Raw genomic sequence first — 25,005 nt, forward strand, 5'->3', positions numbered from 1 at the left:
CTATCTTAAAATTTATTCTAAATTTTATTATTTTACGCATAGTTTTTAGAGGGGGGACACTTATTCGAGGCGTTCCAAGTTAGTCCTTAGGTATAGCAACGCATCTATCACCGATCTCAGGTAGGTCTCTAATCTTATCTGGAAATTATTACAGTCCATAGGCGACAGTTGCTACTTTAATTTTGAAAAAATGCATGATGGTCGTAAATACAGAAAGTCGTAAAATAAATATGCGTTATAGGCAGGATTACACTTGGCACATTTTCGTTGTCCAAAATTGTTTTTTTTTTATAATATAAGAGTAGCAGACGAGCATGCAGTCCACCTGATGGTAAGTGGCTACTGCCGCCCATGGACATCTGTAATCAACCCCAGATAGGATTAGATATTCCTACCTGAGGTCGGCCACAGATGCGCCGCTACCCCTGAGGACTAAGCTGGAACGCCTCGGAAAAGTCTGTCTCCCTTACCACACCCTTCAAACCGGAACACAGCAGCGCTTAACACTGCTGTTATTAGGTAGAAATAGGTGTGGCGGTGGTGCCGCCGGAGTCGAACCACAAAGGGTTCTACCACCTTTTAAAAATAATACTTCACGTTTTATGTAGTAAATGTCCAACTACTTAACATTTAGTAAAACGTTATAATTTAATGCGTTTTAATTTAATACGTGTTATAATTTAACATTATTATTTGTGTCATTATAAATTAACATTAACATTAACATTAAAATTAAATGTTAAAAATATAAGTCACACTATTTATATCATCACCGATATAAATAATAACATAGATATCGGATATAATTTAAATACTTTCAACTTTGACACTTCCCGAGAATCTAATTCGAAGTTTATAACTAAATTCAACTTGAAATATTTAATAGCCGAAGCCACGTAATTTCCAAGGCGTAACTCCTAAAATGTAAATGGCCAAATAATTACTTTGTTCCACAATTTGACGTCATTCAGGGACCACTGTTGAAATCGAGATAATTATTAATAGAGAGACTTTCGAATTTCAAAAATAGGTTATAATGTGGCTCAATTGTGTAAAATTATTGATTTACTGAATTCCGGTTATACTAACATAGAACTGAAACAAAATACGATGGTTCAAACGCTAACTTTTAATGTAATGTATTTAAATAAGTTTAATATTTCTTGAATGTCGAAGACAGTTTTACACCTCAAAACTCTTAAAAGTTTTAAAAAAATCCAGTTACTCTCTAATTTATATAAAGTTGTTGTGAAGAACGTAGAAAGTCAAACATAACAACAAAGTTCGAATAACGAGTGTATATTACACACATGTTCAAATTTACTTATTCGTAAATGAGGCATACGTTTTTCGCAATTTTTTCTTAGTGTCCCAAAAACAACCAAGAGGCGAAAATGCTTTGTTTTAGGAAAAACGGGAAAGGAAAATTATAGCAACAAAATTGCGGGGATAAACATTTCAGAGACTATTTAGTCTTCACGTCCGCACTTGTCGACTAATAGGGTATGGCTGACTATAAGGGACGGCGGAATTAAACTTCAATTTAGTAACAAACATGTCATGTGTAGTAGTGACCATTTAACATCAAACAAAAAGTACGTCATCTACTGCTCCCCTAATAATTTAATTAAATATATTGATATGAACTGAGTGTAAATTTATTAAATTAGTAAAGATGATTCGAATAAACCTTCATAGCTACCTATTTCCGATTCCGATTTGAACGGTCACGGGAAAACATGGCATTCCAACGTAAACATCAGAATTGGTAGCACATCTGTGACCACTCATAATAGGTAGAAGTCAAATCTCGTCTGGAGTTGATTATAGATGTCCATGGTGTGCACTAGTCCCTAGCAATGAGGCGGATTGCATGATCGTTAAGCACTTTTACATTATTATATAAAAATATAACTTTTCTGATAAATTCCAAATAACCTTATTGACATTAAGAAATTCGAGTTAAGTAATTAGTCCCCTTATCTCGTCTCCCCGGTTAACGAACGAATATCTTTTAATACCACGTATATAATGAGCCATTTATTGTCATTTGACTTTGCAGCAAAGGTACGCTTAATTATAACTGACAAGACCATAATTATTTGCGAAACTAGCTAAGCATTTTGTTCTGTTTAGGGTAAAATAAAGGCAATATATATTCATTAAGATCGCTATTCTATTAGTAATACTATCTTGCAGTCATTACTAAATTATTAAGAACCCATTGATTACCTTTATAAACCTTTAAGAACATTTTGTTTGATGATTTCCTTCGACGTTATGACGATTGATAATCATTTTTTACAACGTACATAACTTTGAAAAATCAGAGGCACCTGCCTGGGATTCGAACCTTGGTCGCCTCGACTGAGAGGTAAAGTTTCAATTACTGTAATGTTACAACAGTTACGGTTGATACCCTAGTAATTGAAACTGTTTTTTACAAGCTTTCATTATTATTTTTTTATATAATATAGGAGTAGCAGACGAGCATGCAGTTCACCTGATAGTAAGTGGCTACTGCCGCCCATGGACACCTGTAATCAACATCAGATAGGATTAGATATTCCTGGCTGAGGTCGGCCATAGATGCCCCGCTACGACTGAGGACTAAGCTGGAACGCCTCGGAGAAGTATGTCTCCCTTACCACACCCTTCAAACCAGAACACAGCAGCGTTAAACACTGCTGTTATGAGGCAGAAATAGGTGTACCGGTGGTGCCACTGGAGTCGAACCACAAACGGTTGTCACCTGCCTCAAAATTTTATTTGGTAAATAGAAATTAGATAGGATGATTTTAACAAAAGCAGTAAGCGTACTCACAAAACACCAATTATATTATTTGTACGTTTGCAATAAATTTTAAATAATAAGCACAGAAATACACTACAATTTTATCATACATACAAGTTCTTATCCAGCTCGCTTAACTTACAAGGGAACTACATAATAAATACCTAGTAACGTACCCATTTTGCATGCATAGTCGAGGTTTCCTTGCAGTTTATAAGGTTTTAAACTTTACGTGGTGCCATGTGCTTTTAAATCGGCTGTAATTTTATGCATGAGATGAGATGGCTCGGCTGATTCAACATATCTCTGAAGCACTCCAAATGCATTACTTCGCGCTCGTAATTCTGCCATTTTCTAAAAACATGATCTCGAGGGATATCACTTCGGTCTTATTTTGTGGGTTAAAGGAGTGAAGTTAATGTGTGGTCTTGACCTATTTTGTGCGTAATGGAATGATTGTACGAGTGTGATGTGTGCCTACTATTAAATATCCATGGGTGTCTGTAATCAACCTTAAATGCAATTGGAGTCCTAGCTGAGGCTGGTGCCAGTTGCTACTGAGGTTTTGTAGTGATGAGAAATCTTCAAAAGGTACCTGAGGCCGTGGGAGCGACGCCGGGTTATGTGGGTCTTTACCGCACTAAAACCCCCCCGTCCTCGGCGTTTGGTGGAGAACTCCGGGATCTCCAATGGAACACAACCGGAGTCTTCCTAACGCGATGCCCCTATCGGGCTAGCAGTGACAGCCTAGTGGTTTGAAATTCAGCCTCTAAATCTGGGATCAGGTTTGAATCCCTGGTATTTTTGATTTTTCAAAACTATGTGCGTATAAAAATAATTTATCTTTAATTATTTAAATAAAAAATGTTTACGTGAACCTACCCGCGTTTGGTCAGCGTCGTAGACTGTGGACTGAACCCCCTCACTCTCAGATGAAACCCGTGCCCAGCAATGGGACAATAATAGGTAAACAGAAATTACACATATGTAATGTTGTCATCTTATGCACATTGTTGTTATTTACTTACTGGTGGCGTATATTTACTTAATTTTCATACACTACAAATCTAAAAACTGTAGATCACATCAAATAATGCCTAAAATCATACCAATATTTTGTTTAAAAAATCGAACAACTGATAACTTTTATTGACATATTATTATTTTGATTATAAACACCTATTCTAGAAACATAACCTTTATCGCCATGTCGCTATCGCTACGAAAATATTTTCTGTTGATGTCATTGAGGTGATCGGTAACTTTTGATTCTTACATTGTTGCAATTGTTTATAATAAAGTTGTTTTATAATTATTGTGATTTGTTGCCAAGCGATTATTATCCCACTGCTGGGCACGGATCTCTCAAGTGATTAGGTCGTATTATCGCTGACCGAGTGCGTGTTATCTTCACATACCTTTCAGAACTTTTTTAAACTTTCGTGTGTGTGTTTTCTCACAAGGTTTTCCATCATTGTAGAGCAAGTAAAATAACAATCTATCAATTACACTATATCACAAATACATATATTAAAATTATTTTTACAATGACAGTCGCGTGTTGTAGATCTTTTGAGCACAAACAGACATACATACAATATCCACGTTTAAACATTATTCAGGTATCCTACTAGTGAAACAAACTTAGCAGTAGCAATAGTATTTCGTAGTAGTAGTAGTACTTTTCATTAACCACAAATGTATTGAGTACTCTATTCATTATCTCCCTACTGCTGCCATTTGTTGATATTGTTTTTATACGATACTATGATTCATAATGTTCCCGATAGATCTATATAATTACGTATGTTGCGAATCACGGGACGAACACTACTCAATACATTTGTGGGTAATGAAAACCACAAGACCAATTCTGTTGGATAATAATAGCCTTAAATTACACTTCTCCCACACATACAAATGGTGATTATGGTGTTTGACAAAACCATGTCTATGGGGAACGTATACGCAGGAATGTTGAAAGAACTGTTGAAAAACCCTGTGTCTATATTGTTTGGCATATTTAACCTTTTTCTTCTATTTTTTTACCTTCATTCATCTTCTACCTTCAAAAGGTACCCGGTGCCGCTGCGCGCTGCGTAAAGGATCCCGGGATCTCCAAAGGAGTCCTCTTAGCGCGTTGCCCTGTCGGGCTCCGCCCAGGTGAGCATCACGCTCGCCATATCGTCTGGTGTAAACGACGGTACGCGACCACACATAACGCAATATACGTACGCAGAATACGTAAACGAATACCAAAACAGTCATATTTGTCGAAACGTAAAAACTCCTGGTAAGGGTACTGGTCCCGAAACTACAGGGATAAGGCACATTTAACCTAAGATATTCGTTGTAAAAGTTTTGGTTCTTCTCAAATAATCGCAAACCATAGCGGTGGCAATTCATGGTAATATCGACTATGATCGAAACTAGATAAATAATAACTCTATACATTCACAGTAAAAAATAATAAGACTAACAACTCACGGAGCAGTTTTCAGCTACCTATGATCTCGCGCAACCACAAAACACGTAAATGATAAAACTGTAGGTAAATAATAGATATGTGAATAGTTATATGTGACTTCTATTATTCCGAGTCCACCCGCGGGTGAAAGCCGCTTCGTGAGTACTTAGCCTTATACACAATCTTTTCTTCAGTGCATCAAACTTATCAACTGACAATGTATGAGACCATTACCCTTGTTATAATTTAGATAAAAATATAAGTTTAATAAGGTCAGGAATAGTGCAACATTGCAAGTATAAATTGACCGGGCTCTCTTTGTAGGGCCAGTTGGGCTCTTCACTGGATGACGGCAACATGAAGGGAATACTATTGCTGGTGCTCGGCTTGGCGGCTATGGCCGCCGCACGGCCTGAATATGATGACCAATTCTTCAGTAAGATATTTTTTTATTTTAATTAATGATAATAATTGGATAAAAAACAATAACTAACTTGAAACTGGCAAGCTATTGTAAGAAGTCTACAAGCAACCAACAATAACGTAATTTATAGAAATTCAGTACGTACTTTACGAATAAAGTATTTTTCTTTCTTCAGTCAACATGGACGTGAAACAAAGGCAAATGTTCGTCATGAAACTGCTCAACCATGTCATAGAGCCCGTGATGTACAAAGATATCGAGGACATTGGCAAGAACTACAAGATCGAAGAAAACACCCACTTCTACACCGTAAGTTTTAAATGAGGAGTCGAACATGGGCTACATTGATATAAGCATTTCTTACGATATTTTTTTTCTTACAGAAAACCGATGTAGTGAAATCCTTCATCAATAACTTCAAGATGGGTATGTTGCCTCGTGGTGAGGTGTTTACTCTTCATGTTGACCGCCAGATGAAGGAAGTCATTACAATGTTCCACATGCTGTATTACGCTAAGGACTTCACCACCTTCATCAAGACCGCCTGCTGGATGCGTCTTTACATGAACGAAGGCATGTTTGTCTACGCTTTCACTGTAGCAGTCAGACACCGTGAAGATTGCAAAGGTCTCATTCTGCCTCCTCCCTACGAGATCTATCCATACTACTTCGTCCGTGCCGATGTCATTCAAAAGGCTTACTTATTGAAAATGAAGAAAGGTTTGCTTGATATTAAGCTCTGCGATTTCTATGGCATCAAGAAGACTGATAACAATGTATTCGTAATCGATGAGAACATTTTCGACCGCCGAGTTTACCTTAATGACGAAGACAGACTGAGGTACTTCACAGAAGATATTGATCTTAACACCTACTACTATTACTTCCATATTGACTATCCATTCTGGATGCGCGACGAGATGTTCGACAAGCTTAAGTTCAGGCGTTGGGAACTGAACATGTACATGTACCAACAAATCCTAGCCAGATATTACTTGGAGCGTCTTTCCAATGACATGGGTGAGATTGCAGACATTGCTTGGAACAAACCGATTCACCACGGATACTGGCCTTGGTTAATGCTGCACAACGGTGTGCATTTACCTGTGAGGTTCAACAATTATGTCATTACTGACAAGTACAATACCGGAGTTATTAATCTTATTCAAAGTTATGAATATATCATCAAGGAAGCTATCGTTAAAGGATATGTTGAGGTACACATATTCACCTGTATTTTTGTAGTATTGTTTTTAATGTATTACTTTTTATAATTAACAATAACATATTTTTTTTCATCCGAACAGATTAATGGCCTCAGACTGGAACTTTACAAACCAGAAGATGTGGAAACCCTTGGTAAACTGATTTATGGCACATTCGACAAGGTTGACATAACGAAATTCCGCTATGATGCCTACCGCTACCTTCTCGTTTTGATGAAATCAGTTTTGGGATTAAACACATTTACAAATGACAAGTAAGTTTTTATGATAGGATTAAGGTCCATAGGACATAAACAAATACAGCAAAAGGACGCTGCCAGCGTTGGGCACTATGCCATAAGAAAAATTTTGGACGACGTCTTTATTTTATAAGCTGAATTTTATTACTATTTATATTTTAATTTAATAATTATTATTATTTAAATTTAATTTCTTTTAGTATTATAAAAATATTTTTTTTTATAAATTTAAGTAAATAAGTACATAGTACGTCAATTAACTTTTTCATATTTTTTTTTTTAGATATTTCGTCGTACCTAGTGTGTTAGATAACTACCAGACAGCTCTTCGTGACCCAGTCTTCTACATGCTACAGAAACGTCTCTACTATTACTTCCTGCTCTTCCAATTCCGACTTCCTACCTACACTAAAGATGACTTCTATTTCCCCGGAGTCAAAATTGATAACATCGTAGTTGACAAGTTAGTTACTTACTTCGATGACTACCTGATGGACATGACCAATGCAGTGACACTTACTCAGGATGAACTTAAGAAGACGACGTCTGACATGCTCTTCTACGTTCGTAAACGCCGTCTGAATCACTATCCATTCAAAATCACACTTGATGTTACATCTGACAAGGCTGTTGACTGTGTTGTAAGAATCTTCTTGGGACCGAAATATGATAACTACCGTCGTTTGATCGACCTCCACGTTAACCGTGTCAACTTTGTTGAACTGGACTCCTTCCTTTACAAACTTAACACCGGAAAGAATACGATTATCAGAAACTCCATTGATATGCACAACTTAGTCCGCGATCGTATGATGACTCGTGACCTCTGGAAGAAGTTGAGCTCCGTAACCGACATGAAAGACATGTTATTCAAGGACTTAAGGAACTACCACACTGGTTTCCCTACAAGACTGCTGCTTCCTAAAGGTCGTGTTGGTGGTATGGACTTTATGATGTACTTCATTATTACTCCGCTGAAGTTAGTCGACAACGTTGACATGTCGATCCTGGACACGACTCGCAAAGATTTCTTAGTTGACTTTAGGTCCACTGTTCTCCTCGACAAGATGCCTCTCGGTTTTCCATTCGACCGTCCCATCAACTTCTCTTACTTCTTCACACCTAACATGAAATTTGTGGACGTGATGATCTACCACAAGTCACAAGTATGTGATATGAAGACTCGTTGGGACCGCTACGTAATGAAGAACTATTACAACTACATGTACAATATGACGCCCATCAGTACCGACATGAACTATATGGTGGATGTCGACATTAATGCCAAGGTTGACAGGGATGTCCATCTTTATGACTTCTAATAGTTAATCTTTGTAAATATTGTCTAATTACTTATTTGTGGACATAAAATACTCTTATTCCTATCGATGATCTAAGACAGACTCATGCATGAAAGTAAAACATGAATGTATTTATTAAAATGTTTACTTTTCTATTGCTTTGATTGCAATGATTGAATAGCATTAAATAAAATGATTCTACATATGACTTTTATGTACTTAACCCTTCTAAACGTGGTACTAGGATATTGTCCTATAAAAATGCTTATAACTGCAGTCCTAAAGACTGCTTCTGCTTCTTTAGACTTTTAGTCTTGTAATTTGAAAATGTATAATATGCATATTTGAAAAGTTATTTTCTTTTGACTCTACTCATACACGTTGTGATGTTTATACTTTTTGAAATATAATTTTTAATGTTCTTGAGAGTAATTAAATTATACAATGAAAATACCATCACAATTTGTTAAGATTACTTCTAAAGAATAGAAAACAATTATAAAAAAATACTTCAAATTTTCTTGCAGCGCCCACTTAAACAATTTAAAGAATATTTCATACAATTGAATTCCACAGATTAGTAAAGCTCACTCATTCCTAACAAAAAAATGTTACCAGTTTTGACAATTGAAATTGTCACTGTAATCTATTTTCGTGTTTGAATAATATTTAAAATATGTAGTTTTTAAATCATTTACGAATGAAACTATATTTCTCCGCACTTTTTCTTCAATTTCGTGTTTTTGCACCACCTATCGGCACATATCGGCATTGTTCCGCGTAAATTACACCATGACAGCCACTAAATGGCTAACACATTTGTCAGTCGTTTAAACCATTTAAAGGAAGCCATCCTTCAATTACAAGGCGATGAGATATCTATACTTATCTATGTAAATTCACATTTTTTTTTTTGAGAATAATATAATACCTATCTCCTTTTAATGGAATTTAGCAATCGAATAATAAAAAGTAATTAAACGAAAAAGTCTTTCTTGTTCCGTGGGCCTCCTCTTAAGTACGGTAGTACTCTTAAGTTAAGTTAAGTAAGTTAAGCACTTCTACCCTTTTATCACAACTACATAAATAACGACACACTACACTACACACAACAACGTGATCATCAGCAACCCATTACTGTTCCACTGCTGGGTACGGGTCTCCTCTCATAATGAGAAGGATTAGGCCATAGTCCACCGCGCTGGCCAAGTGCGTATTCCTCACGATGTTTTCCTTCACCGTTTAGCAAGTGATAAATAATTTATAATACGCACATAACTTTGAAAAACCAGAGGTCTGGGATTTGAACCTCGGTCCCCTCGATCGAGAGGCTGAGTTTCTTAGCCACTAGGCTATCACTGCTACGACGTGATACTATACCACAATTAATATTTGTATATTACAACGAGAAAAATAGTCTATTGTCTCGTAGTATAACAACGCAAGCGACTCTAAATAGAACAGATTAGTTTTAATTGAAATTTTATTAATAAGCGGTAATTTTAGTAACAAATGATTCTGTAATCTGTGTACTGCGCCCTTTTTTTTGTTCACGAGGGGGAAATCTTCAAAAGGTACCCGATGTACTGCGACCTACCATAGCATTAGAGTCCTACGTCAGCCACAGCGGCATCGCTAACTCTGGGGATTACGGAAGAACCGCACCGCCACACCTATTTCTGTCTAATAACGACAGTGCTAAACGCTACTGTGTTCCGTTTTGAAGTGTGTGGTAAGGGATACATACTTTTCCGAGGCGTTCCAGCTTAGTCCTCAGGGGTAGCGGCGCATGTGTGGCCGACTTCAGGTAGGAATATCTAATTCTATCTGGGGTTGATTACAGATGTCCATGGGCGGCAGTAGCCACTTACCATCAGGTGGACTGCATGCTCGTCTGCTACTCCTAAATTATGAAAAAGACGATATAGGTATTTATTCGAAGCGTCCCAAGTTAGTTCTAAGGGTGTGGTCGATGGCAGTAGTAGTAGTAGTAGAGGTCCATGGATTTATCATCAGGCGACTGCACGCTCGATTGCTACTTATGAATTAAAAATATACCTATGTAACTGCCTTACCTACTAGCGAATATAACAGAAATATCTTTTTTCCAAACACTTATGTAGTCTGAAAGCGATATAGCTACTGTAACTCCACAAACTTTGTAACGTATTTTTCTTTTACAAGTATGTTTTTCTTTTCAGTCAGTTCACACTGTTAGCGCGCTCCCGATTTACGCTTAGGTGGTTTTTGTTGTATTTTGTTGGTTTACTACCGAGTTTATACTAATATTCTAGTTTTACGCATACATGCAATCTTATATATAAAATTCTCGTGTCACAATGTTAGTAACCGTACTCCTCCGAAACGGCTTTACTGATTTTCACCAAATTGTATATGCATATTCAGTAGGTCTGAGAATCGGCTACTATCTATTTTTCATACCCCTAAGTTATAAGGGTTGTTCACCCTTTTAACATATTTTATATGTGGCAAAACAACGTTTGCCGGGTCAGCTAGTAATACGAGTAGCTATAATGGTTCAAAAGAAACAGCATTTCAAGAAAATACAACCGAGCGCCTTGTAATTGAAAGAAGCCACAAATAGCCGACACAGACATATAAAATGGAAGACTGTTTTCCATTACGTCTCCGACTGTCATGGTGTAATTTACACGGAACAATGCCGACATGTGCAGATAAGTGGTGCAAAAACAACACGAAATGGAAGGAAAAGTACGGAGAAATATCGTTTCAGTGGTAAATGCTCTTGAAACAAGATTTTTTTTTAATATTTATCAAACACGAAAATAGATGACAGTAACAATTCAATTGTCAAAGCTGGTTACATTTTTTTGTTAGGAGTGAGTAATCTTTACTAATCTATGCCTAACTATAGCAAATTTTATCTATGTAATAGCCCCTGTACTTCTCAAATCAAAGGAGATTATGTTCCAGCTGCGTCTTACAAACGAAGAGCGTCACACAACGGGGAGTTTTATCCCAAAATTATATAGGACTCCATCCTTAAGTACAGAAATGTTGCTACACTGGAGAACTAAGTTGAAACGTACAAGTGTCTACCACACCCAAATAACAGAATACAATAATTACTAACGCGACTTTTCTAAGGCACAAATATAAAATTGCGACGATGTTAGTTCCCGAGTCGAACCAGAAGGAAATATACCTCACATGCCTATAAATAATAAAATGTATATAATGTACCTACTTACAACACTCAATGAGATTTCCAATTAGTCCTCAGGGATGGTACTTTGCGATAAACTCTAGATCTTTATACCTAAATTTGAAAACTAACTTTTATTGTCAAAACATAGAAAATAACGGTCTTATAGGTAATAATAAATACCAATGCAATCATAAACATAACTTGTAAAAAAAAACTCGCGACTCAGTTCTTATACGGTAAAAACTTGTGAGATCCATGTTATACCAAGTCGTTGAATTTACTCCGTTCCTACTTAAAGGACCTTCTGTCTTAATTTATTACGTAAGTAGCTAACCTATAATCGTCACAATTTAATAGGCCCATTTTGACACATGCCATCCTAATGTCATAAAAATTTTGAACTAACTTTGTATGAACGTATAACACATAATTGGAAAGTCAAATACTTCTAAACATACTATTACGACATAATTTATTAGCAAGAATAATTAGTAAAATCTATAAATAAAACAATTTATCATACATCAAAAAGTATCATAGGGCATTGCAATGTTATATGAGTCGGGTAATTTAGCACTTTACAACAATTTACGGCTGCGGCTCAAACCATTCGGAAGAAGCCATAATCGATTAACTTTCAAATAATCGAGACTTAAAATTACCAATAATTGTTTTTTTATCGCTTTTTCATCATAACAACAATAACATAATAGAGACATTGTTTCTTAGTGAATGTTAAAATGAAAAAAATAAATACAGGTTACGATAGCACGGACATGCTTTATTTAATCTTCTGAATTTGATTAAATTTTTAAATTACGAAATAATTTATATTCATTTCCCTTTTTATTAAATCTTAAGATCATTTAAATAAATTCTAAACAAATATTCTGTTTACAAAATGTTAAGTAATCTATACAGTACGATATGGTGTTGTAATCGATTTGTAGTAAAAATCGGTTTCTTTGGTTATCGATTTGTGTGGCACATGCTTAGTGTCGTGGCGATGGCATGTGACAAAATGTGTATTAAATTGTGACGACTATAACAGCATGTAACGGCGACCATATCAAAATTGAAACTACTTTATGTAAATAGATTGACTTGGCAATTATACTTTTTGCACTGCCCAACAATTTTCTCGTTTGTTGTTTGAATTAAATCATCGTCATTAACCCCTGACATCGTCATAACCATGACATGGCTATGGGTATAAGTCTCCTATAACAATAAAAAGAATTTCGTTCATAATTCGACCTTAAGAACATTATTATATAGAAGTTGCACAGCTCACGAATTTTTTCTTTGCCGTTTATAATAATAGCAATTTATAATTATAGTTGAGGACCTGAGATTTGAAGCTAAGAGTACTTGAATGAGATATAAAATATAATTTAAAAAATCTCTTAAATTACTTACCTAGATAGTTGATTCGTTATTTTTAGTAACTAAAATACGTAGTCTTCTTCATATCAATAAAATGTAATCTATGAATGTACAATGTATCTATCATGCAACTATGTATAAAAACTTTGACCCTTATTACAATTTAATCAAAATAACAACATACTTTCGAAGAGGTCAAGCTAAATACCTTCAAGATTTCAGGTATAAATTAGGCGTCATTTCTTCACTGGAAGCAGTTGGGATCTTCACTGGATGACTGCAACATGAAGGCGATCCTATTCTTGGTGCTTGGCTTGGCGGCTTTCGCCGCTGCACGGCCTGAATATGACGATCACTTTATCGGTAAGAAAACATTAATTTTACTTGTCTTATGACCGTTATTAAAAACCAATCCATCCTATGTTAAAAGCTAAGTACTAGAAAATGTCTATTTTCGATTATTAGAGGGAAACACTTTTGATTTGTTATTTATAACGGGTCTAAGTACTCTCTATTTATTACCTTAGATTTGGATTTATAAGCATTTTAAAATAAAGGCTTTATTTCAAATTACTCTTAAGTGGAATAGGAATCATTTTATTATTTTTATATAACGAAATACACATACAGTACAGTAAGTAGCATAATTATAAATACCTTTTGCTATTTTTAGTCAACATGGACGTCAAACAAAGGCAGATTTTCATCTTAAAGCTGCTAAACCATGTGCTAGAACCTGTGATGTACAAGGACGTTGAGGAAATTGGCAAGAACTACAAGATTGAAGAGAACATGAATTATTACACTGTGAGTCAAAAATATCTAAAGCAGTACGTAATTCACTGTTACATGTCTTTGACAAAAACACTTTTTGTACTTTTCAGAAAACCGATGTAGTTAAAACTTTCATCAATTGCTTCAAGATTGGTATGTTACCTCGTGGTGAGGTGTTCACTCTCCATGTCGATCGCCAGCTGAGAGAAGTTGTTACCATATTCCACATGTTGTATTACGCAAAGGACTTCACCACCTTTATCAAAACAGCTTGCTGGATGCGCCTTTACGTGAACGAGGGCATGTTTGTCTATGCTCTCACTCTAGCAGTCAGGCACCGTGAAGATTGTAGAGGTATCATCCTGCCTCCTCCTTACGAAATCTACCCGTACTTCTTTGTCCGAGCCGACGTGATCAAAAAGGCCTACTTATTGAAAATGAAGAGAGGCCTCCTTGATGTAAAACTCTGTGACTTCTACGGAATCAAGAAGACCGAAAACAACGTTTATGTTATTGACGAAAACATCTACGATCGCCGTGTTTACCTTAACGACGAAGACAGGCTTAGGTACTTCACAGAAGATATTGATCTTAATACATACTACTATTACTTCCATGTTGATTATCCATTCTGGATGCACGATGACATGTTCGACAAGCTTAAGTACAGGCGCTGGGAACTGAATCTGTACGTGTACCAACAGATCCTTGCCAGATATTACTTGGAACGTCTTTCAAATGGAATGGGTGATATTCATAATATCGTTTGGGACAAACCTGTTCAAAAGGGATACTGGCCTTGGTTAATGTTGCACAACGGTGTCCATCTGCCCGTAAGGTTCAACAACTATGTTCTTGTTCGCGACAACAACGTTGGAATTATCAATCTCATTCATAGTTATGAGACAATAATCAGGGAAGCCATCGTTAAAGGATATGTTGAGGTAAAAAAAAATTTCGTTACTTCCTATTTTCAATAACTGTTTTATTCAAATTATAAATAATGACACAAATATATTTTATCCAAACAGATTAATGGTCTACGCCTGCAACTTTTTAAACCAGATGACGTTGAAGTACTTGGTAAATTAATTTATGGCGCAGTTGACAAAGTTGACATTACTAAGTTCCGCTACGATGCCTACCGCTACTTGCTGGTCTTGCTGAAATCTGTTCTTGGATTAAATACTTGGACTCATGATAAGTAAGTTTCTGCATTTATTAAATAAAATAATTTGGTCTCTAGTGGAATATTAGGGATTTTTTTCCATATAATATAATTAATATATTTTTTTGTTTTACCATAGGTACTTCGTCGTACCTTCTATTTTGGACAACTACCAGACTGCGCTCCGTGACCCCATCTTCTATCAACTGCAGAAACGACTTTGCTACATTTTGATGCTCTTCAAACTCCGCCTTCCTATGTACACGAGAGAGGAACTTTACTTCCCCGGAGTTAAGATCGATAATGTTGTAGTCGACAAACTTGTCACTTACTTCGACGACTACTTGATGGACATGACCAACGCTGTTATGCTTACTGATGATGAATTAAAGAAGACGACTTCTGATATGCTCTTCTTTGTACGCAAACGCCGTCTGAATCACTATCCATTCAAGATCAATATTGACGTTACATCGGACAAGACTCTTGATTGTGTAGTAAGATTGTTCTTAGGGCCAAAATACGATCACGTCGGTCGCTTAATTGACCTCAACCTTAATCGTGTCAACTTCGTGGAATTGGACTCCTTCCTTTATAAACTAAACACCGGAAAGAACACTATTGTGCGGGACTCGATTGACATGCACAACTTGGTTCGTGATCGCATCATGACTCGTGATCTCTGGAAGAAGGTTTCTTCTATTACTGATATGAAGGATCTGCTCAGTAAGGACTTGAGGAACTACCACACTGGTTTCCCCACTAGGCTGCTGCTGCCTAAGGGTCAGGTTGGTGGTATGAAGTTTATGCTGTACGTCATTGTCACGCCACTGAAATTAGTCGACAACGTTGATTTGTCGATTCTGGACACGACCCGCAAAGACTTCTTCGTCGATTTCAGATCTACCGTTCTGCTTGATAAGATGCCTCTCGGTTTTCCATTCGACCGTAAGATTGACGTTACTAAGTTCTTTACACCCAACATGAAATTCGTCGACGTGGTGATCTTCCACAAGAAACAAGTATGTGACATGAAGACTCGTTGGGACCGCTATGTACTAAAGAACTACAACTTAGTTAACGTGACTCCTATCGACGTTGACACAAACTACATGGTGGATGTTGACATTAACACCAAAATGGACAGGAATGTTAACCTTTACGATGTAAATTATTAACCTATGTTTTGACTTAACATTGTTATCTTTATTTTGATTGTTGACTTTAGGTAAATCATGCATGCAATAAAAAAATTAAAAAATAACACGATTTTTTTAATATCCCACTTACATGAATTTCTTTCTTTTGCAAGAATTTGCACAGTTACAGTAGCTTGGCAGCATTTTAAAATTATTTTTTTGTTAATAATCGCTAAGTATGTGCCATATTTGACTTTCCAATTATGCGTTATACGTTCATACAAAGTTAGTTCAAAAATTTTATGACATTAGGATGGCATGTGTCAAAATGGGCCTATTAAATTGTGACGATTTTAAACGAATTTCTTAGTTATCCAACCTTTAGCAAATAGATATACAAAAAAATAAAACCGGCTATGTCACTACAAAGAAAAATATAATTCAAGTAAATGTTGATTTCGTACACAGTTCTGAAGTCGCGTATTACCTGAGATGTTGTTGATGCTGCTGATGCTAGATTGGTTACAACTACATATTCTAATATTAAACCTTCTTCTGCCTTCTAATAACACTGTTAAGCGCCACTATGTTCTGTTTTAAAAGATGTGATAAGGGAGACACTTCAACTAGGCGTTTTAACTTAGTCCTTGGGGGAGCAATGAGCTGAATTAAGACTAATCCTATCTGGGGTTGATTACAGATTTGTATGCAATGGCCACTAACCATTAGATGGACTTCATGCTTGTTTGCCACTTCTTTATACCAAAAACAAATCTGCACCATACATCTACTATAGCGTAGACATTACTTGCAACACAACCTCATATCTATATACTTATCCGAATTAAGTGTTTCATTTCGATATTTTATCTAAAACTACTCGTATATAGTTTTACATACATACGTATTATGTACTTGCTCTAAATAAAAATATTATTACAGAGTAATACAAGGCGATAATTTTTTATTCGAATATACTAGTTATATATCTAAAGTTACTACTACTAAGTACTCAATAGTAGCATTTAGGCTTTAGCCTAACTACATAAGGACGATCATAATGACTCGCTTAGCATAAAAGTAAATTAAAAATTCTTATATTACTAAAGGAAAAGTTAAAATGAAACTACAGTAAAAGAAGCACTAAATGAAATTAAAAACTAGTTGCGATTAGAGCCTTCGGTGTATCAGATGAGCAGTCAACTTGATGGTAAGGGGTTGCTGCCGCCCATGAGCATCTATAATCAACCCCAGATAAAATTTCTACCTGAGGTCGATCATGGACGCGCCGCTACCTCTAAGAAAAAAGCTAGAACGCCTCGGAAAAGTATGTCTCCCTTACCACACCCTTGAAACCAAACCTCAACATTGCCTAACACTGATGTTATTATGTGTGTGTTATATTAATATGTTATAGCTGTGGTGGTCATATCGCCGGAGTCGAACCAGCATACTCAGATAGCAAAGTTATGTAGTAGACTTAGTTCTGCAGCCTATGCGGTAAAGAAGATTAGACATCTTACCGATATACCAACCGCTAGGCTTGTTTACTTTACTTTCATAGCATTATGTCTTACGGTATTCTGCTGTGGGGTAATGCTGCTAGTATAGATGTCATTTTTATACTACAAAAAACGCGCAATTAGAGCCATTTATAGTCTTCTCCCCCGTGAGTCCTTACGGGAACTGTTTAAATCTATAAATATTTTGACAGTGCCTAGTCAATATATTTATAAAATATCTTATATGCTCGTAAAAATTATTCTTCTTTGGAAAAAAAATATAATAGGCATAGTCATAATACTAGAAATAAAGATAAATTGGCCATACCTCAATTTAGATTAAGCAAGGTGTGTAATTATTTTATGGGGAACTGTATTCGTTTCTACAATAAAATACCAAAAGACATTATGGATATATCCGAGAAAAGGTTTAAATCTACTATAAAATTAACTTTATGTAAAAAAGCTTATTATAATGTAAATCAGTACTTAAATGATAAATCCGTATGGTATGACAACTCCAGCTCTAACATCAATAATTAATTATATGTACCACTATGTAAAATTGTATATTATTTACCCTTTAAAAGATGCAAAAATGCACACGTATGGAGTTTCTTGCGCCGCTTCTTCACCATAGCGAAATACCTTCCGAAGCGGTGGTAGTTTGTTGACTTTCAAATAGTATTCTATATGAATCAATTTTGAATAAATGAGATTAAAATTTGAATTGAATTTGAATTCATTTTTTACAAGTCAATCAAGCAGTCATTTCAGAAATTGTGGAGATTATTAAAACAATCACAAGGTAAATTGCTTAAATATATTTATACGGAAAAGATTTTTGTCATAGTGACATAATTAACATTAGTACGTATAGGTTAAAATTATGCATTACTCTTACTCTGGTTCCTTGTTTTCGGAGATAGATTGCCTTATACCATCCATTTCAATGGACTAATGTAGGTAGAAGTAGGTTAATATTGTCCGTAGGGTACAATGAGTAATAAAAAGTTTGACAGTAAAATCATTTGAGGCACATAAGAGCTTTTTCTCCTACTAAAAGTAAAAACATTGATGGTCGTTTAACTCGGCTTTTTATTCTGAGGATAAGAGATATTCCAGCCATCCTTCTATGAATGTCTAAAGTTATTTGTCAATTAGAAACTAAGTGTATCTGAAACTAAGTATATGATGAAGTCAACCGGTTTACATTTCATCGTGTGGTTTCAATGGCATAAACCCGTCTTACCTAAGAGGAGACCCTTGCCCATATGTGGGTTTGATAATCTGGTAATTATGGATACTTAAAAACCCAAATATAAAGTTTTACCCAAAATATATTAATGATATCAAGCTACAAGAACATAGTAATAATTTTAATAGATTGTGGATCATTTCTCGAATAGAGAGTCAGAACAGTGTAAGTAAAATTATGTGTGGTACGTATACACTTTACGACGTTACGTCGACACCTTAAGTTCGAATAATTAGCATTTATAATTGAATGGGCTGCATCTTTAGGGAGCCTTTCCACCGAAGATGAATGGTGTGGCGAGGTCAAAGCTTAAAGCTAAGTAAGATGTGCTATGAATATACTTATGTACCGGTCGCGGTCTTTACCTTGCATCCGTAGCCCAAATTCTTAACTCACATTCAATTTACTCCGTACAAAAATACAGCTTAACTATCAAGGCTAAGCTAAGCTAAAATATGTAAATAGCAATCATATTGGTGTATTTGAAACACATCCATAGCTGAAGGTGGTAGAGGCCTTTGTGGTATTCGACTCCGGCGACACCATCGGCACACCTATTTATACTTTATAACAGCAGTTTTAAGCGCTACTGCGTTCTGGTTTAAACAGTGTGTAAGGGAGACATATTTTCTGGAGGCATACAAACTTAGTCCTCAGGGGTGGCGGCGTATCTGTGGCCGACGTTGGATAGGAATCTAATCATATCTGGAGTTGATTACAGTTGTCCATGGGCAGCAGCAGTCACTTACTATCAGGTGGACTACATGCTCGTCTACTACCCTTATATTACAAAAAGCCTTGCTACTTCGCACATCTCTGGTGGAAAGGCTTCCTTAATATCACACACTACCCAGCTGTAGCGCAGAACAAGAGCTTATATCATATCTCCAGGGAATTTATACTACACAAACAATAAACACACTAAACAAACCTAGACGTGGCTGCGTGGGTGTTATATCTCTTGAGGGAAAATTATTATTATAGTGGGAAATCCTTGTATAATGTGTATTGTAGACACTGTTAACGTTAAATAAAATTTCGGTTTACATCGTGATTATTTTCGTTTATATGGCTTGAATAAATTTGAGACTATTTGTATTAGTGGGAATCGAACTCGGATCGCAATAAGCGCAGTCTTATATGGTGAATGCTGCTACAGGGGTAGAGAAATATGATAGTAAAAGATATATACTAGTACTTATATAATAAAATATAGTAGAATTCTTTGACGGCTTTTTTACGATTCCATACCCAGAGGGTAAAAACGGATTACTGTCCGTCCATTTGACACAGGACTCTATCACTTAAACCGATAGACAGACACTTGATTTTTTTACAGGGCTTAGCGTCTAAAATATATTCGTATGGTATAGTGGTAATAATAAAAATAAACATAAATGAAGCTCCTCATACAGGAAACTGTATTTTGTATTTTTCGGTTTAGCTATTGTACCACAAGAAGCAGTCGATTTAAATTTTCACATCACCATAAACCCATTTCAGTCCCTATTGGATGATTCTCCTCTCTGATTGATAAGGGTTTACCTAGTTAACCTCATATTTGCCTTTAACCACATTGTTTAGACTGTTTCGTTATGCCTTAAATGATGGAATCGTAATAGGAAGACAGTTTATACAGGGTATTCAAATTCAAATTCATGTTCTTTATTGCTCGTGCTTATTATCATAGGTCTTACAAATTAAATATAGTGCAAGCATGCATCCTGCTAGGGTATTGCAATATAATATTTACAATTTTATTTTTTAACACCGAAATATCTTTATCATTATTAAACAAATATTTTTAAATTAATAGTAATAATTATATCAATTGTAACAGAGTTAAGATAGTATAGCAACTTAGCCTTAGAACTTGATTCTATGACTGCCATTACTCTAGTTTTGCCCGCTTATTTCTTTATTATAGCATATAGACGTTCAAACTATACCTTTTTGATATTTCTAGAAACAATTTAATTGTTTAAGAGATAAGATTGATTAATCAATGACAGGTCAATAACAAAAATTGGCTAATTGGATGTTATTACAATTAAAAATAATATGTAACTATCAAAGGTGATAGCCAGATAGCATACAGTGTAAGCTCGTTATGATTGCAACAATGTATTTTTGCCCTTGCATTATGTATTTTAGCTTATCGTTAAAAGAAAATAATTTCGCTGGGGTCAATTAGGGTCAATATTTCGTGTATATAAGGCCAGTTATGAGTGGAGAAAATAGTTTGACTCTGGCTGGCTGGCAAGATGAAGGCGATTCTGTTCTTGGTCCTCGGCTTAGCGGCCTTCGCTGCCGCTATTCCCGAGTATGACGATAATTTTATCGGTAAGACTTTTAATTTTATTTACATTTACTTGTATTGAATAGTCATTTCTTTGTTAAAATTTCCGATGTTTTCTTTTCAGCTAAGTAATATAGCAAAGTCATTTATTTATTTATTAAATATATATTGTATACGTCACTTAAAAAACAATCAATATACAAATTGTATCGAATTAGGCATTTTGCTTCAGAAAATTAAATAATTTTATTTTGTGTTTATTGTTATCGTTAATAATTTAAACTTTAAGCCCCCTCCGAATTTTAACTCCTGATCAAAGTTCGCTCATACTTTATCGTATTTGGAAGTGCATAGTGACAAAAGGAGTACAAAAAATATCTTTAAAAGGTGCAATGCAGTTTCTATTTAAAGACTTAATTTAGTGCAGTGGTTGGCAACCGACGGCCTGCAAATTCTACTAAATTATGTATAATAATATTTTAAATATCCGCTCATATTATTTCCAATTATGAAAATCTTGCCGACCCTCTTTTCGGTCAACCAGTTTACCACAATTAGATAATTATGTAGTCATTTTGCCGAAATTGGTGCAACAAGTTCGTTACATAAAATGTAAACACCAAATAAAATAATGGCCAGGGATAATTTCTTTTTGTAGTAATTAATTCAATTAATTTTGACTTATTAAATGTTCGTTCGTTATCCTTATTATAACTTCTATCATTATTTTGTATAGCAATATATTACACTTGTATTAAGAATAACTTTTAATCCATAGTCAACATGGACGTGAAGCAAAGGCAAATTTTCATCCTGAAACTGCTGAATCACGTCATGGAACCGGTGATGTACAAAGAGATTGAAGAAATCGGCAAGAACTTCAATATTGAAAACCATCTTGACTTCTACACCGTAAGTTTGAAATGACAAATGCAAATACACCTATATAAAATGTAATGTATTGTATTATACCTATATATTTTTTCTTTTCAGAAAACCGATGTAGTCAAGACCTTCATCAATTGGTTCAAGATAGGTTTCTTGCCTCGTGGTGAGGTGTTCACTCTCAATGTTGATCGTCAGCTGAAGGAAGTAATTACGGTGTTCCACATGCTGTATTATGCCAAGGACTTCACCACCTTCATCAAAACCGCCTGCTGGATGCGTCTTTACTTGAACGAAGGCATGTTTGTCTACGCTCTCACTGTAGCAGTCAGACACCGCGAAGATTGCAAAGGTATCATTCTGCCTCCTCCCTATGAAATCTATCCATACTACTTCGTCCGCGCCGATGTTATCCAAAGGGCGTATTTATTGAAAATGAAGAGAGGTCTCCTTGATGTGAAACTCTGTGACTTCTACGGAATCAAGAAGACAGACAACAATGTATTTATCATTGATGAAAACATTTACGATCGTCGAGTTTATCTTAATGACGAGGACAGACTTAGATACTTCACCGAAGATATTGATCTCAACACGTACTACTACTACTTCCACGTCGACTATCCATTCTGGATGCGCGATGACATCTTTGGCAAGCTTAAGATGAGACGTTGGGAACTGAACCTGTACATGTACCAGCAAATTCTTGCCAGGTATTACTTGGAGCGTCTCTCCGTCGGCTTGGGCGATATTAATTACTTCACCTGGAACAAACCTGTACGCAAGGGATACTGGCCCTGGTTAATGCTGCATAATGGTGTCTATCTGCCTGTAAGACTCAACAACTACGTCGTAGTACGTGACCAAAATGTTGGAATTATTAACCTTATTGAAACTTACGAAACTATCATCAGAGACGCTATCATTAAGGGATACGTTGAGGTAAGTTATTGCGATAAGTGTATTTTCCCTTCAGGTTTTTGCCATTTTTTGATAATGATTTAATAAATTCTTTTCACTTTCAACAGATTAACGGACTCAGACTGGAACTATTCAAACCAGAGGACGTGGAAGTTTTGGGTAAACTGATTTACGGCAAAGTTGACAAGTTCGACTTAAACAAGGTCCACGTCGATTCCTACCGTTACCTGCTTATCCTTCTGAAGTCAGTTGTTGGATTGAATACATGGTTGTCAGATAAGTAAGTTTGAAACAGCAAAATATTTAGTTTAACTGTATGACAATTACGTATTAAAATCATAACAAAATTACGATCAACAATGGACTTGCATTATTCGATATAACTTAATTTTATTCTATTAATACTTATTTTATATATTATTACTAGCTGACCCGGCAAACGTTGTGTTGCCATATAAATAAAAATGTTAAGGGTGAACAACCCTTATTACTTAGGGGTATGAAAAATAGATAGTAGCCGATCCATACACCTACTGAATACGCATATAAAAGTTGGTGAAAATCGGTAAAGTCGTTTCGGAGGAGTACGGTAACTAACATTGTGACGCGAGAATTTTATATATAAGAGATTAATGCTTTTTGTATATATCTGTATTAGGCATTGAGTTTATTTTACGTTCTTCGTCCACAGATACTTCGTTGCACCCACAGTTTTGGACAGCTACCAGACTGCTCTTCGTGACCCCATCTTCTACCAATTGCAGAAACGTTTATGCTACATGTTCTTCCTCTTCAAGCTTCGTCTTCCTAGCTACACCAGGGAGGAACTGTACTTCCCAGGAGTCAAGATCGACAATGTTGTTGTTGACAAGCTTGTCACTTACTTCGATGACTACCTGATGGACATGACCAACGCGATTACGCTAACTGAGGATGAACATAAGAAGACAACTTCCGACATGATCTTCTTTGTACGCAAACGCCGTCTGAATCACCAACCATTCAAGGTCACGTTTGACATCGTTTCTGACAAGACCGTCGACTGTGTAGTGAGAGTATTCTTGGGACCGAAATATGACTACCTTGGCCGCTTACTCGATATCAACATCAACCGTGTCAACTTTGTTGAATTGGACTCCTTCTTATACAAACTGAATACTGGAAAGAACACTATTGTGAGGAATTCCATTGACATGCACAACTTAGTCCGCGACCGCATGATGACCAGGGATCTCTGGAAGAAGTTTGATTCCATTACCGACATGAGAGACCTGTGGTTTAAGGACTTGAGGAACTATCACACTGGTTTCCCCACAAGACTGCTGTTGCCTAGAGGTCGCGTTGGTGGTATGAACTTCATGATGTATGTCATTGTCACCCCTCTGAAGTTAGTCGACAACGTTGACATTTCAATCCTGGACACGACCCGCAAAGATTTCTTCGTCGACTTCAGGCACACTGTTCTTCTGGACAAGATGCCTCTCGGCTTCCCCTTCGACCGTACCATTGACGTTACCAAGTTCTTCACCCCGAACATGAAGTTCTTCGATGTGATGATCTTCCACAAGACCCAGGTGTGTGATATGAAGACGCGTTGGGACCGCTACGTGCTGAAGAACTACAACGTGCTCAACATGACCCCAATCGGGAACTATATGATGGATGTGGATATCAACTCGAAAGTTGATAGAGACGTCAATGTGTTCGACATGTAAACCAAGGATTAATTAGTTTATTGATAATATGAGTAAGGTTTAAGGTTCATTATGTTCAAGCAATAATCTTTTTTTTTTAAATAAATGAATTTATATTTATTTTTGTATTTTCATTTAAACCGAATGATCTGTTATGACTATATAACATTCCATACAATTAGATTTCATCTACTAAAAAAATATTAAATTTATAAAATTAAACGTACTATGATACATAATTAACTCGTTAGTTTATTTACATTTAATGTTTTATAAGCTAATATTACATTCTAATTAACCTTGCAGTAGATTATCTAATAAAATATTAGTCAAAACTT

The 25,005-nt window shown here is 35.8% G+C and overlaps 2 protein-coding genes across 2 annotated transcripts; both read left to right on the forward strand.

The window, feature by feature from the left end:
- Window positions 1-5,558: 5,558 nt before the first annotated feature.
- On the forward strand, window positions 5,559-16,205 carry LOC140754080 (uncharacterized). The gene is made up of 10 exons (XM_073088993.1): window positions 5,559-5,697; window positions 5,861-5,994; window positions 6,069-6,902; window positions 6,993-7,165; window positions 7,434-8,469; window positions 13,261-13,390; window positions 13,701-13,834; window positions 13,912-14,745; window positions 14,833-15,005; window positions 15,109-16,205. The coding sequence occupies exons 1-10, from the start codon at window positions 5,619-5,621 to the stop codon at window positions 16,145-16,147; spliced, it is 4,566 nt and encodes a 1,521-aa protein (XP_072945094.1). The 5' UTR covers window positions 5,559-5,618; the 3' UTR covers window positions 16,148-16,205.
- Window positions 16,206-21,100: 4,895 nt separating this feature from the next.
- Window positions 21,101-24,787, forward strand: LOC140753981 (basic juvenile hormone-suppressible protein 2-like). Its single transcript, XM_073088867.1, has 5 exons — window positions 21,101-21,211; window positions 21,946-22,079; window positions 22,161-22,994; window positions 23,081-23,253; window positions 23,665-24,787. Exons 1-5 carry the CDS (start codon window positions 21,133-21,135, stop codon window positions 24,686-24,688), a joined length of 2,244 nt encoding a protein of 747 aa, XP_072944968.1. The 5' UTR covers window positions 21,101-21,132; the 3' UTR covers window positions 24,689-24,787.
- The last annotated feature ends 218 nt before the right edge of the window (window positions 24,788-25,005 follow it).

Source organism: Epargyreus clarus, unplaced genomic scaffold (assembly GCF_041222505.1).
Source record: "Epargyreus clarus isolate Ecla_fem2 unplaced genomic scaffold, WU_Ecla_fem_2.2 ptg000027l, whole genome shotgun sequence".
NCBI classification, from domain to species: Eukaryota; Metazoa; Arthropoda; class Insecta; order Lepidoptera; family Hesperiidae; genus Epargyreus; species Epargyreus clarus.

Bases quoted from the DNA above. Each gene is read 5' to 3' on its own strand.
- LOC140754080 (XM_073088993.1), top strand. From the start codon at position 5,619: ATGAAGGGAATACTATTGCTGGTGCTCGGCTTGGCGGCTATGGCCGCC. The intron at 5,698-5,860 runs GTAAGATATTTT...TTCTTTCTTCAG, and splicing joins ATATGATGACCAATTCTTCA to TCAACATGGACGTGAAACAA. The intron at 15,006-15,108 runs GTAAGTTTCTGC...GTTTTACCATAG, and splicing joins AATACTTGGACTCATGATAA to GTACTTCGTCGTACCTTCTA.
- LOC140753981 (XM_073088867.1), top strand. From the start codon at position 21,133: ATGAAGGCGATTCTGTTCTTGGTCCTCGGCTTAGCGGCCTTCGCTGCC. The intron at 22,080-22,160 runs GTAAGTTTGAAA...TTTTCTTTTCAG, and splicing joins ACCATCTTGACTTCTACACC to AAAACCGATGTAGTCAAGAC. The intron at 23,254-23,664 runs GTAAGTTTGAAA...CTTCGTCCACAG, and splicing joins AATACATGGTTGTCAGATAA to ATACTTCGTTGCACCCACAG.